This window comes from Leucoraja erinacea, chromosome 2 (assembly GCF_028641065.1).
Source record: "Leucoraja erinacea ecotype New England chromosome 2, Leri_hhj_1, whole genome shotgun sequence".
In the NCBI taxonomy this organism is placed as follows: domain Eukaryota; kingdom Metazoa; phylum Chordata; class Chondrichthyes; order Rajiformes; family Rajidae; genus Leucoraja; species Leucoraja erinaceus.
Genome location: NC_073378.1, coordinates 23,898,914 through 23,913,214, shown reverse-complemented (window position 1 = coordinate 23,913,214; position 14,301 = coordinate 23,898,914). Strand labels below are relative to the sequence as shown.

The following is a 14,301-nucleotide window of genomic DNA, read 5'->3' as shown; positions in this document are numbered from 1 at the left end:
AAGGGATATGGGGAGAAGGCAAGCATGGGGTATTGATAGGGGACGATCAGCCATGATCACATTGAATGGCCCCCTCGTGCACCTATTTTCTATGTTTCTATGACCTAACTGGTAATAACACTGAGACTTGCTACGCTCCCTGACTCGAAGTTGAACTTGAAAAATCTGGTGGTGGGCCTGATGTGGCCCGCGGGCCGTATTTTGGAGCCTATTTACAAGAACTAAACCAAAATGTAGAGCTTGATTATTTTGTCATTATAGCGGCGGTGGGCGTGGCCGTGTCCTGATCACGTGGGCGAGCCGGTGACGCGGATCTGATCACGTGAGGCGGGCCGGTGACGCGGATCTGATCACGTGGGGCGGGCCGGTGACGAGTACCTGATCACGTGGGCGAGCCGGTGACGCGAATCTGATCACGTGGGACGGGGCGGTGACGCGGTTCTGATCACGTGAGGCGGGCCGGTGACGCGGTTCTGATCACGTGAGGCGGGCCGGTGCGCAGCCGCCGGGAGCAAGATACAGTTGGTTATGGGCAAAGATCATAGATCTGTGGACGGGAGGAGCAGGGGGAGCTCAGGTGGGAACAGTCGCCGCCGCCGCTCGGCCCCGCGTCCTTTCCCTGCTCCCTGCTCCCTTCACCAGGGCGATCCCGCGGCGGCGGCGGCCCGAGGAGACCGAGACCGAGACGTGCGGGCGGGGAGAGAGAGAAAGATGTATTTGAGTGAGGCAGGGAAGGAGGTCTGGGCGCCCTCTGGTCCTCTGGCTTCAGCGCCCCCTGCGGCGGGAGGCCGCGGTTCAGCGTCGCTTTTTCCCCGGCTATTGCACCCCCTGGCGGCGGGAGGCCGCGGTGCAGCGTCTATGTTTCCACCAAAGATCCTGCAGCGGTTTCCACGGCTATTGCGCCTCGCCTTTGTTTCTCTGTCTGCAGCGCCCCCTGTCAATTGAAGGGCTCGTTGCATCGCCTCTGGTCCTCTGTCTGCAGCGCCCCCTGGCGGCGGGAGGCCGCGGTGCAAGGATACAAGGATGGTGTTAAAGGGAAAGAGAGTTCAGGAAAAGTTAATAAAAAACACCAGAATTAACGAGTATGGCCAAGTGAAATAGGAATCATGTGGAAGGGGAGAGGAGTAATGAATGCACGAATTATAAGAAATAAAGTGGACAGGCTTGAGGCTCAGTTAGAAACTGGCAAGTATGATGTTGTGGGAATTACAGAGACATGGCTGATAAGTTTTAATCTACAATTGGAGAGGGAGAAGGGGAAATCGGAGGTGTCAGTGTTACAGTTCAGCAAAGGGGACGATGGGGCCATGAGGGAGGAGCTGGCCAAAGTTGATTGGAAAGATACACTAGCAGGGATGACAGTGGAACAACAAGGCCAGGTATTTCTGCAAATAATACAGAAGGTGCAGGATCAGTTCATTCCAAAGAGGAATGAAGATTCCAAGGGGAGTAAGGGGCGACCATGGCTGACAGTGGGGTCAGCTAAAGAGAAGAACTATCACATAACAAAGATGAGCGGGAATCCAGAGGATTGGGAAACATTTAGAGAGCAACAGAAAATAACTAAAAAGGCAATACGGGGAGAAAAGATGAGGTACGAAGGTAAGCTAGCCAAGAATATAAAGGAGGATAGTAAAAGCTTCTTTAGGTATGTGAAGAGGAAAAAATGAGTTAAGACAAATGTGCATCCCTTGAAGACAGAAATACGTGAATTTATTATTGGGAACAAGGAAATGGCAGATGAGTTGAACAGGTACTTTGGATCCGTCTTCACTAAGGAAAACAAACAATCTCCCATATGTACTAGTGGCCAGAGGATCTGGGGTGACGGAGGAACTGAAGGAAATTCATATTAGGCAGGAAATGGTGTTGGGTAGACTGATGGGACTGAAGGCTGATAAATCCCCAAGGCCTGATGGTCTGCATCCCAGGGTACTTAAGGAAGTGTCTATAGAAATTGTGGATGCATTGGTGATCATTTTCCAATGTTCTATAGATTCTATCTGTTCTATTTGTTCCTGTGGATTGTAGGGTAGCTTATGTTATCCCACTTTTTAAGAAAGGAGGGAGTGAGAAAACAGGGAAATATAGACCAGTTAGCCTGACATCAGTGGTGGGGAAGATGCTGGAGTCAATTATAATAGATGAAATAGTGGCACATTTGGATAACAGCAACAGGATGGATTTACGATGGTGAAATCATGCTTGATTAATCTTCTGGAATTTTTTGAGGATGTAACTAGGAAAATGGACATGGGAGAGCCAGTGGATGAAGTGTACCTGGACTTTCAGAAAGCCTTTGATAGGAGATTGGTGGGAAAAATTGGAGCACTCCAGCAATCTATTATCTGAATGGTGTCAGGGAAGTGCAACGAGATCTGGGGGTCCTTGTACATCAGTCACTGAAAGTAAGCATGCGGGTACAGCAGGCAGTGAAGAAAAATAATGACATGTTGGCCTTCAAAGCGAGAGGAGTTGAGTTTAGGAGCAAGGAGGTCCTACTGCTGTTGTACAGGGCCCTAGTGAGACCAAATCTGGAGTATTGTGTGCAGGTTTGGTCTCCTAATTTGAGGAAGGACATTCTTGCTATTGAGGGATTGCAGCTTAGGTTCACCAGGTTAATTCCGGGTATGGCGGGACTGTCATATGATGAAAGAATGGGTTTCTGGGCTTGTATTCACTAGAATTTAGAAGGATCACAGGGGATCTTATAGAAACATGTACAATTATTAAGGGATTTGACAGGTTAGATGCAGGAAACATGTTACCGATGTTGGGGTAGTCCAGAACCAGGGGCCACCGTTTAAGAATAAGGGCATTGGGAGCGGGTCCCGCCCCCTCCCTCACCTCCACTGACGGGCAGCACCAGCGGCCAATGGGAACAGGTCCTGCCTCTCCTGGGTTGATGTCACAGACCAGGTACCGCCCCTTCCTTATGTCTGACCAATCGGAGCCGCTCCCGCCGCAGGTGGCCACATCCTATTGGTTGATCCGTAGCCCCTCCCCTCTGGCAGACCGCTCTCCGCCAATCGGAGCCGCACATTGTCACGGCGCGGTCGGCTCTACACCATGGGAGGGTGGGTTGGGGAGCATGCAAACTCCACATGGTCAGTGTCGGTGATCGTTCTTCCCAGAGACAGGCCATTTGGCCCTTCTCGTCTGTGCTACCTTGGGCTTTCTGCAACACAATCTTGCACAGCTCTGCACTGAATATTGCATTTGTTGCGTTTGTCATCACCGTATGTACACTTTGCTGTGGCAGCTGCGTGTGAACGGGCAATTTCCCCCCAACCCCCCTGACCCCCCCCACTCCAGCCACTCCTACCCCCATCCCCCTGAACCCCTCACCCCACTACCCCTCCCACCCCCCCCCTTCAAGCACTAATTCGATCATGTGTCAGACGATGGCGCTCGCTTTTGCCTTCTGTCATCGTCCAACATGTTGACAGAATTGTTGCCCGATGCGTCACAGAGTGCATCGTGTTGTCACTTCCAGGGATCGCCACGACGAGGCTGCTGTTATGATTCCCAAACACTTGTAATGTTCACGCGTTAGTAATGTCCTGTTTGCCAGCTTGTTGACCCTCTGTGTTCCCCTCCTGCAGGGTTTAGGAGCCGTTGCTGTGGATGGAGAGACGGGGACATGAGCGGCCATTGAGGGCGGCCAGGGTGCCGGTGAGCCCCCCCCGTTCCATCTGCTCGGTGTGCGGGCTGAGCTTCGAGGGGCTGAGCTTCGATGGAGGACCACATGACGGGGCACAACAAGGAGAAGCGTTATGAGTGCGACGTGTGTGGCAAGGCCTGGCAGAAGCCGAGCCAGCTGGAGACCCACCGGCGGGTGCACACGGGAGAACGCCCCTTCGACTGCTCTGACTGCAGCAAGCGCTTCAAGACGGCGAATGACCTGAAGGAGCACCAGCGTTTGCACACGGGCGAGAAGCCCTATGGCTGCTCCATCTGTGGCAAGAGCTTTGCCCAGCCGGCGGGCCTGTGGGAGCACCGGCGGGTACACAGCTGTGAGCGGCCCTTCACCTGCTCTGACTGCGGCAAAGTCTTCAAGTGGCCCACTAACCTGAAGGTGCACAGGCGCCTGCACACTGGGGAGCGGCCCTACACCTGCGGCGACTGTGGCAAGGGCTTCACCTGCTCCAGCCACTTGCTGAGGCACCAGCGCAGCCACACCGACGAGCGCCCCTTCATCTGCGCCCAATGTGGCAACGGTTTCACCCAGTCCTGTCACCTGCTGAGGCACCAGCACACCCACACCGGGGAGCGGCCCTACACCTGCACCCAGTGTGGCAAGGGCTTCACCCGCTCCAGCCACCTACTGAGGCACCAGCGCACCCACACAGTCGAGCACCCCTTCATCTGCAACCAGGGCTTCATCAACTCCTCCGGGCTACTGTCCCACCAGCATATGCACACCGGCGACCGTCCCGTCCCCAGCCCTGTGTGTGAAGAGCGCTTTGCCACGGCCTCCCACACCCTGTCTCACTAACGCATGCACAGCAGTGGCCAACCCTACGACTGCCTGTACTGCGGGGAGGCGTTCGACAGCTCGCGGGAGTTGCGGCAGCTCCCACTGCGGCAAGCGTTTCAAGAGTGCACGGAGGCTGCGGGGGAACCAGCGGCTACACGCCGGAGAGAGACCCTTAGCGTGTGCTGAATGTGGCAAGACTGGCAGCACTGGCGTACCCACAGCGGTGAGAGTCCCTTCCCCTGCCCGTCCTGTGATAAGGGCTTCACCCACCTTGACCACCTGCTGGAGCACCGGCGAGTCCACACCGGCCAGCACCTCTTCACCTGCCCGCCCTGTGTCAAGGCCTTTGCCCGCTCCTCCAGCCTGCTGGCACATTGCGACATGGATAGACAGGCGCTGTTTAGGTAGACACAAAATGTTGGATGGAATGGGTTACTTTTCGGCTCGAGACCCTCTTCAGTCTCGGCACCCATTCCTTCTCTCCAGAGATATCGCTGGGCTGATGGGGCTGTTTCTATGCTGGGTGACTAGTGTAGATGGGACATGTTGGCCGGTGTAGGCAGGTTGGGCTGAAGGGCCTGTTTCTGTGACTTGTGTAGATGGGGCATGTTGGGCGGAGTGGGCAAGTTGGGCTGAAGGGCCTGTTTCTGTGACTTGTGTAGATGGGGCATGTTGGGCGGAGTGGGCAAGTTGGGCTGAAGGGCCTGTTTCCGTGCTGGGTGGCTGTCTCATTCAGTTCCGTTCAGTTTCGTAAATGGGAGGTCAGAACCGCTCTAGTTGGTGAGAGGATGGTTCAGTTGTCTGATAACAGTCGGAAACTTGAGTGACTGACTTGACTTGACTTGAAAGAAACTCCACACTGCACTTCTGCATATTTCTCTCCCTCTCCCTCTCCCTCTCCCTCTCCCTCTCCCTCTCCCTCTCTCCCTCCCTCCTCTCTCTCCCCCTCTCCCTCTCCCTTCCCCTCTCCCTCCCTCCCTCCCTCTCCCTCTCCCTCTCCCTCTCCCTCTCCTCCCTCTCCCTCCCTCCTCTCTCTCTTCTCTCTCTCTCATCACTGTAGTTGCAAAGCTTCACACAAAATCTCTCTCCCCCTCTAACCTGTACTGACCACATCCTGTCCCTGCTCACACACACTCGTTCCCATCGAGTTTCTCTGTGTATCTCTCTCAACCTCTCTGCCTCTCTCTCCCTCTCTCTCTCCACTCCATCTCTCCCCCTCTCCCTCCCTCTCTCTGCCCTATCCCTCCCTCTCGCTCCCTCTCTCTCTCCCTCCCTCTCTCTCTCTCTCTCTCGCTCCCTCTCTCTCTCTCTCTCTCTCTCTGTTCGCCCCTCTTCCCCCTCTCTCCCTTTCTCACTGTCTCCCCCCTCCCTCTACCCTCCCTCTCCCTCTTCCTCTCCTCTCCCCCCCCCCCCTCTCTTTCCCCTCCCCGTCCCTCTCCCCCTCTCTCATACACACTCATACAGAACAAGTTATTTCTCACTCTGACCGCACAGCGCTCTCTGTCTCTGTGGCGGTTTAACACCTTGTTGTAGAATGTAGAGCTTCACTAAACACAGGAGCAGAACTAGGCCATTCGGCCCATCGAGGCTACTCTGCACCACCTCCAAAGCCTCCACATCCTGTAATGGGGGTGACCAGATCTGACCCCAATACCCAAATGTTGCCTGACTAAAATCCTCTAAAGCTGCATGGTGACTTTCTGACTCTCCAGAAGGTCATCAGTGAATGGAGCAGAATTAGGCCATTCGGCCCATCGAGTCTACACCACCATTCAATCATGGCTGATCTATCTCTCCCTCCTAACCCCATTCTCCTGCCTTCTTCCCCCAAAACCCCTCACACCTGTACTGATCAACAATCTATCTCTGCCTTAAATATATCCACTGGCTTGGCCTCCACCGTCGTCTGGCAATGAATCCCACAGATTCACCACCCTCTGGCTATAGAAATTCCTCCTCATCTCCTTCCTAAAGGAACGCCCTTTAATTCTGAGGCTATGCCCTCTGGTCCTAGACTCTCCCGCTGATGGAAACATCCTCTCCACATCCACTCTATCCAAGCCTTTCATTATTTGGGAAGTTTCAATGAGGTCCCCCTCATCCTTCTAAACTCCAGCGAGTACAGGCCCAGCGCCAACAAACGCTCATCAGATGTTAACCCACTCATTCTTGTAAACATCCTCTGGACCCTCTCCAGAGCCGGCACATCCTTCCTCAGATACGGGTCCCAAAACTGCTCACAATTTTCCAAATGCGGCCTGACCAGCGCCTTATAGAGCCTCAGTATTACATCCCTGCGTTTGTATACAAGCCGTCTTGATATAAATGCTAGCATTGAGCTTGCTTTGAGAGAGAGGGAAAGTTTAGTTTAGTTTATTGTCCCGTGTACCGAGGTACAGTGAAAAACTTTTTTATTGCGTGCTATCCAGTCAGCGGAAAGACTGTACATGATTACAATCGAGCCGTCCACAGTGTACAGATACAGGATAAATGGAATAACGTTTCGTACAAGGTAAAGTCCGATTAAAGATAGTGCAAGGGTCTCCAATGGGGTAGATGGGAGGTCAGGACCGCTCTCTAGATGGTGAGAGGACGGTTCAGTTGCCTAATAACAGCAGGAAAGAAATTGTCCCTGAATGTGGAGGTGTGCGTTTTCACACTTCTGTACCTCTTGCCCGATGGGAGAGGGGAGAAGATGGAGTGACTGGGTGAGACTGGTCATTGATTGTGCTGCTGGCCTTGCCGAGGCAGCGTGAGGTGTAGATGGAGTCAATGGAAGGGAGGTTGGTTTGTGTGCGTGATGGTCTGGGCTGCGTTCACCACTCTCCGATTTCTCGTGGGTCTTGGACGGAGCTCTTCCCAAACCGTGTTGGGATGCATCCCGATAAAATGATTTCCACGGCGCATCTGTAGAAGGTGCAGAGAGTCATTGGGGACATGTTGAACTTCCTAAACCTTCTACAGAAGTAGAGGCGTTGGTGAGCTTGTGTAGAAGCTGGTGAGATGGAGAAATGGACCACTGGGTCCGTACACACTAGTCACGGGGTTTTAATCTGAAGTGAAACATCGTTCCTCTCATCACCCGTCCATCTTCAGTCCGAGTCTCCGGGAAAACTCCTGGAGCCGTCCTTCTCACCACCTCTTTGTACAGTGTCCCTCTGTGTGTGTGTGTATGTGGGTGTGTGTGTGTGGGGGTGTGGGGGGGGGGTGTGGTGTGTGTGTGTGGTGTCTAAGTGTGTGTGTGGGGTTGTATGTGCGTGTGTGTGGGGTGCCTGCGTGTGTGTGGGGTGCCTGCGTTGTGTGTGTGTGTGGGGGCGTGTGTGTGTCGTGTGGACTGCGTGTGTGTGCGCATGTGGTGCGTGTATGTGTAGTGGGGTGTGTGCGGGGTGTGTGTGAGTGTGTGTGTGTGGGGTGTGTGTGTCTGCGTGTGTGAGGTGTCTATGAGTATGTGTGTGTGTGTGTGGTGTGTGTGTGTGTGGTGCGTGTGTGTGGGGTGTGTGAGTGCGTGTTTGTGGGGTGTGTGCGTGTGTGTGGTGTGTTTGCATGTGTGGGGTGTGTATATGGAGTGTGTATGCGGTGTGTGTGGGGTCTCTGTGGATTTTGAGAGCTTCTCAGAGCCCCCGTGGATTTTGAAGAACAGCAGCAAAGAGAAGCAGGAAAAAGCACTGATTGGCTCTAGCCCGAGTGGGACGAGAGTTAGAAGTGAGTCAGAGGGGGAAAACTGTTTAAAACTGAGGAATTTGGTTTGTAAATTGGTAAATTAGGCAATTTATCAGTCAATATAAGTAAGGCGGCTCTTAGGAAGCGGCAGTGAGGGAGCGGCCTTGTGAGTCTGGCATGAGAGTCTTTGGCGAGGAGACTACGCAAAATGTTGGAGAGGGAGAGACGAAAGAAGATGTAAGCTGATTCAGTGCGATGCTTGCAGTATGTGGGAGGTCAAGGACACTGCTGGTGCCTCTGGCTGCGACAAGTGAGAAGTGCATCCAGGTACAGCTCCTGAAGCACCGTGTTGGGGAACTGGTTCGTCTGAGAAACTGAGTCGTTACTCGACGAGTCCAACAGCAAGATTGTTACACCTAGGGTACTGGAAGAGAGAAGGTGGATGACGGTGAGTAATGGAAGTAAACATGGAATGCACAGGTCCCCGGGTGTTGTAGCTCTTGTGAACCGGTTCACCCACTTAGAAGCTGTCGGGAGACAGAAGACGTCAGGCAACCAGTGGTGGTTGGAGACTCCATTGTGAGAGGTACGGACAGGGGTTTTTGCGGCAACAGACGGGATTCGAGGATGGTGTGCTGCCTCCCGGGTACCAGGATCCAGGATGTCACGGTCAGAGTGCAGAGGGCGAAGGTGAACAGCCGTTGTAGTGCATGTTGGCACAAATGATGTCAGAAAGGGGATGAATATTCTGAAGCGTGACTTTTAGAGAGCTCGGAAAAATGCTGAAAAGCAGGACCTCCAGGGTGGTTATCTCCGGTCTACTTCCAGTTCCTCGTGCTGGTGAGAGCAGGAACAGGGAGATACAGGACCTGAATGTGTGGCTGGGGAACTGGTGCAGGGGGCAGGGATTTAGATTCTTAGACCACTTAGATCTGTTTTGGAGTAAGGGGGAACTGTACAAAAGGGACGGATTGCACCTTAACAGGTGGGGGACCAGCATTCTGGCAGGCAGGTTTGCCACTGTGAGACAGGTGGCTTTAAACTAAAGATTCAGATTCAGATTCAATTTCAGATTCAGATTCAATTTTAATTGTCATTGTCAGTGTACAGTACAGGATAGCCAAAGACGGAGTTAAAGGGAAAGAGAGTAAAGGGATAGTTAATGACCCCAGAATTAATGGGAAAGAAAGCTCACAAAGGGACAGGAGAGTATGACCAAGTGTAATAGGGATCGATGTGAATGGTGAGATGCGTAAGGAATTAAAAGTACTGTACTTGAATGCGCGAGTATAAGAAGTAAAGTAGATGAGCTTAAGACTCAGATAGAGGCTTGTAGATATGACATTGTGGGGATTACTGAGACGTGGCTGCAGGAGGATCGGGTCCGGGAACTTAATATTCAGGGTTATACATCCTATAGAAAGGACAGGCAGGTGGACAGAGGAGTGGGGGGGAGGGGGGGGGGGGGGGGGTAGCTCTTCTGGTGAGGGATGGAATTCAGTCCCTTGCGAGGACATAGGGACTGACGAGGCAGAGTCACTGGATTGAGATGAGGAATTGCAAAGGGAAGAAGACACTAATTGGTGTTATCTACAGACCCCCAAATAGTAGCCCTGATATAGGGTGTAAGTTGCAGCAGGAGTTAAAACTGGCATGTAACAAAGGTAATTCCACTGTGGTGATGGGGGATTTCAATATGCAGGTAGATTGGGAAAATCAGGTTGGTTCAGGACCCCAAGAAAGAGAATTTGTAGAGTGCCTCCGAGATGGATTCTTAGAGCAGCTTGTATTGTAGCCGGCCAGAGAAAAGGCAATTCTGGATTTAGTGTTGTCCAATGAACCAAATTTGATAAGAGATCTCGAGGTAAAGGAACCGCTTGGAGGTAGTGATCATAATATGATTAGTTTTAATCTGCAATTTGAGAAGGAGAAGGTTAAATCGGCAGTGGCAGTGATGCAGCTTAACAAAGGGGACTATGAAGGCATGAGAGGGGAGCTGGCCAAGGTAGACTGGAAAGGGATTCTAGCAGGAATGACGGTGGAACAGCAATGGCAGGAATTTCTGGGCATAATCCGGAATATGCAGGATCATTTCATTCCAAAAAGGAAGAAAGATTCTAAGGGGAGTAGCAGGCAACCGTGGCTGACGAGAAGTTAGGGATAGAATAAAACTAAAAGAAAAGATGTATAACATAGCAAAGAGTAGCTGGAAGCCAGAGGATTGGGAAATTTCATGGGTCAACAGAAGGAAACAAAACGGGCAATACGGGCTGAAAAGATGAAGTACGAGGGGAAGCTGGCCAGGAATATAAAGAAGGACAGTAAAAGCTTCTTTAGATATGTTAAAGGAAAAAGAATAGCAAAGTCATATGTGGGTCCCTTGAAGGCAGACATGGGTGAAATTATTATGGGGAACAAGGAAATGGCAGAAGAGTTGAACAGGTACTTCGGATCTGTCTTCACTAAGGAAGACACAAACAATCTTACAGATGTACTGGAGGACAAAGGATCTAAGGGGGTTGAGGAACTGAAATACATTTTAATTAGGCGTGAAATAGTATTGGGTAGGCTAATGGGACTGAGGGATGATAAATCCCCTGGGCGTGATGGTCTGCATCCTAGGATCCTCAGGGAGGTGGCTCTAGAAATAGTGGACGCATTGGTGATCATTTTCCAATGTTCAATAGATTCAAGATCAGTTTCTGTGGATTGGAGGATAGCTAACCACTTTTCAAGAAACAGAAACAGAAAATAGGTGCAGGAGTAGGCCATTCGGCCCTTCGAGCCTGCACCGCCATTCAATATGATCATGGCTAATCATCCAACTCAGTATCCTGTACCGCCTTCTCTCCATACCCCCGATACCTTTAGCCACAAGGGCCTCATCTAACTCCCTCTTAAATATAGACAATGAACTGGCCTCAATTACTTTCTGTGGCAGAGAATTCCAGAGATTCACCACTCTCTGTGTGAAAAATGATTTTCTCATCTTGGTCCTAAAAGATTTCCCCCTTATCCTTAAACTGTGACCCCTTGTTCTGGACTTCCCCAACATCGGGAACAATCTTCCTGCATCAAGCCTGTCCAACCCCTTAATAATTTTGTAAGTTTCTATAAGATCCCCCCTCAATCTTCTAGATTCTAGCGAGTACAAGCCGAGTCTATCCAGTCTACATATGAAAGTCCTGACATCCCAGGAATCACTGGTGAACCTTCTCTGTACTCCCTCTATGGCAAGAAGATTAGGAGACCAAAACTGTATGCAATACTCCAGGTGTGATCTCACCAAGACCCTGTACAACTGCAGTAGAACCTCCCTGCTCCTGGAGAAAGGAGCGAGAGAGAAAACGGGGAATTACAGTCCAGTTAGCCTGACTTCGGTGGTGGGAAAGATGCTGGAGTCAATTATTAAAGAGGTAATAATGGGGCATTTGGAGAGCAGTAAAATGATTAGTCCAAGTCAACATGGTTTTATGAAAGGGAAATCATGCTTGACTAATCTTCTGGAATTTTTTGAGGATGTGACAAGTAAAATGGGTGAAGGGGAGCCAGTGGATGTAGTGTATCTAGACTTTCAGAAAACCTTTGATAAGGTCCCACACGGGAGACTGGTGACTAAAATTAGAGCACATGATATTGGGGGTAGGGTGTTGACATGGATAGAAAATTGGCTGGCAGACAGGAAGCAAAGAGTGGGAGTGAACGGGTCCTTTTCAGAATGGCAGGCAGTGGCGAGTGGAGTGCCACAAGGCTCGGTGTTGGGGCCGCAACTGTTTACCATATATATTAATGATTTGGAAGAGGGAATTAGGAGCAACATTAGCAGGTTTGCGGATGACAGAAAGCTGGGTGGCAGTGTGAATTGTGAAGAGGATGTTAGGAGATTGCAGGGTGACCTGGACAGGTTGAGTGAGTGGGCAGATGCGTGCAGATGCAGTATAATATAGATAAATGTGAGGTTGGCCACTTTGGCAAAAACAAGGGGGCAGATTACTATCACAATGGGGTTAGGTTAGGTAAGGGGGAGGTACAGCGAGACCTGGGCGTCCTTGTACACCGGTCACTGAAAGTTGGCGTGCAGGTACAGCAGGCAGTGAAGAAAGCTAATGGAATGTTGGCCTTCATAACAAAAGGATTTCAGTATAGGAGTAGAGAGGTTCTTCTGCAGTTGTATAGGGCTCTGGTAAGACCACATCTGGAGTATTGCATACAGTTTTTGGTCTCCTAATTTGAGGAAGGACATCCTTGTGATTGAGGCAGTGCGGCGTATTTTCACAAGATTGATCCCTGGGATGGCGGGACTGTCATATGAGGAAAGATTGAAAAGACTAGGCTTGTATTCACTGGAGTTTAGAAGTATGAGGGGGATCTTATAGAAACATATAAAATTATAAAAGGACTGGACAAGCTAGATGCAGGAAAAATGTTCCCAATGTTGGGCGAGTCTAAAACCAGGGGCCACAGTCTTAGAATAAAGGGGAGGCCATTTAAGAATGAGGTGAGAATTTTTTTCACCCAGAGAGTTGTGAATTGGTGGAATTTCCTGCCACAGAGGGCAGTGGAGGCCAAATCACTGGATGGGTTTAAGAGAGTTAGATAGAGCTCAAGGGGCTAGTGGAATCAAGGGATATGGGGAGAAGGCAGGAACGGGTTATTGATTGGGGACAATCAGCCATGATCACAATGAATGGCGGTGCTGGCTCGAAGGGCCGAATGGGTCTCCCTGCACCTATTTTCTATGTTACATGTGGTGTGGTGTGCGTGTGTGTAGTGGGGTGCGTGTGTGTAGTGGGGTGCGTGTGTGTGAGGTATGTGTGTGTAGTGTGGGGTGCATGTGTGTGAGGTATGTGTGTAGTGTGAGGTAGGTATGTGTGTGTAGTGTGGGGTGCGTGTGTGTGAGGTATGTGTGTGTAGTGTGGGGTGCGTGTGTGTGTGGGGTGTGTGTGTCGTGGGGTGCGTGTGAATGTGGTGCGTGTGTGGCGTGTGTGCGTGTGATGCGTGTGTGAGGTGCGTGTGGGGTTTGTGTGTGGTGGGTGTGTGGGTAGGGTGTGGGGTGTGTATGTGGGGTGTGGGGTGCATGTCCCCCACACACACACACACACACACACACACACACACACAGTCTCCCCCCCTGCATTGTCGTTCACTTTTGCACGTCTTGAGTGGTTTGTGGTACATGGAGAGAGGGGGAGAGAGAGAGGAAGGGGGAGGGACAGGAAGTGTGAGGGGTGGGGTTACACTCTGTCCCCGGACGTCTCGATACATCTCCATCTGCACCCGGCTACGAGACAGAGAGAAACGGAGAGAACGAGGGTGAGTGTGGGAATAACTCCCTCCCTCCTCTCTCCCCCCTTCCTTTTCACCCTCCCTCACTCCCTCCTCTCTCCCCCCTCCCTTGCTCCCTTTCTCCCTCCCTCCTTCATATCTCTCTCCCTCCCCCCCTCCCTCCCTCCTCCCTCTCTCCCTCCCTCTCTCTCTCTCGCTCTCTCTTGCTTCTCTCCCTCCCCCTCTTCCCTCCATCGCCTCCCTGCAGTCACCATTCATCGCCATTGAACCTCAATGACCGCTGTTTACCACCATTGACCCTTGTTCACCCCTGTAGACCCCTGATGACCCTTATTGACCCCGTGTTGACCCTCCACTGACCCTGCTCTCCCCACAGGTTGCGGACGATGTCGTTTGTCCGAGTCTCGTGGCCGCTCATCTTCCTCGTTCTGACCTCAGGCTTCGGCCTAATCCAGGCCCCGCCCTCTGACCCCGGCCACGGGGGGGTAGCGACCCCGGACAAAGATGGAGGACGACCCCAGGCCGTTGCAAGGTCAGGGGTCGGCGACCGCATCATGACCCCACTGCTGCTCCTCTTGGTCTTCCTGACCTTGGTGGCCATCTTGATCGGAGCTTGGACTAAACTCAAGACCCTCGGAGGGGGAGTGGAGGGGTGGTGGGCGCGGAGCGAGGGGGTTCCTGAGGGGGAGGGGGGACGGAGGGACCAGGCTGAGGGATGGAGAGTGGGAGGAAGAGGAGGGGGAGGAGGAAGAGGAGGGAGATGGAGATGAGGGAGATGAAGAGGAGGGAGAGGGAGATGAGGAGGGAGAAGAGGGAAGGGGAGACTTGCTCAGCGATTACTCGAGTCTGGGGGGGCTGGACCAGAGGGCGAGGGA

The 14,301-nt window shown here is 52.0% G+C and overlaps 1 protein-coding gene across 2 annotated transcripts; it reads left to right on the top strand.

Moving 5' to 3' along the window:
* Positions 1-390: 390 nt before the first annotated feature.
* LOC129707818 (zinc finger protein 239-like) lies at positions 391-14,095 on the top strand. Of its 2 annotated transcripts, XR_008725240.1 has the most exons (3): positions 391-577; positions 3,606-4,703; positions 13,803-14,095. XR_008725240.1 is itself a non-coding variant. In XM_055653186.1 (2 exons), exon 2 carries the CDS (start codon positions 3,737-3,739, stop codon positions 4,496-4,498), a length of 762 nt encoding a protein of 253 aa, XP_055509161.1. In that variant the 5' UTR covers positions 391-577; positions 3,606-3,736; the 3' UTR covers positions 4,499-5,406. The 2 variants fall into 2 exon arrangements, 1 of the variants encoding a protein (XP_055509161.1); XM_055653186.1 differs by lacking the exon at positions 13,803-14,095 and having other exon boundaries at positions 3,606-5,406.
* The last annotated feature ends 206 nt before the right edge of the window (positions 14,096-14,301 follow it).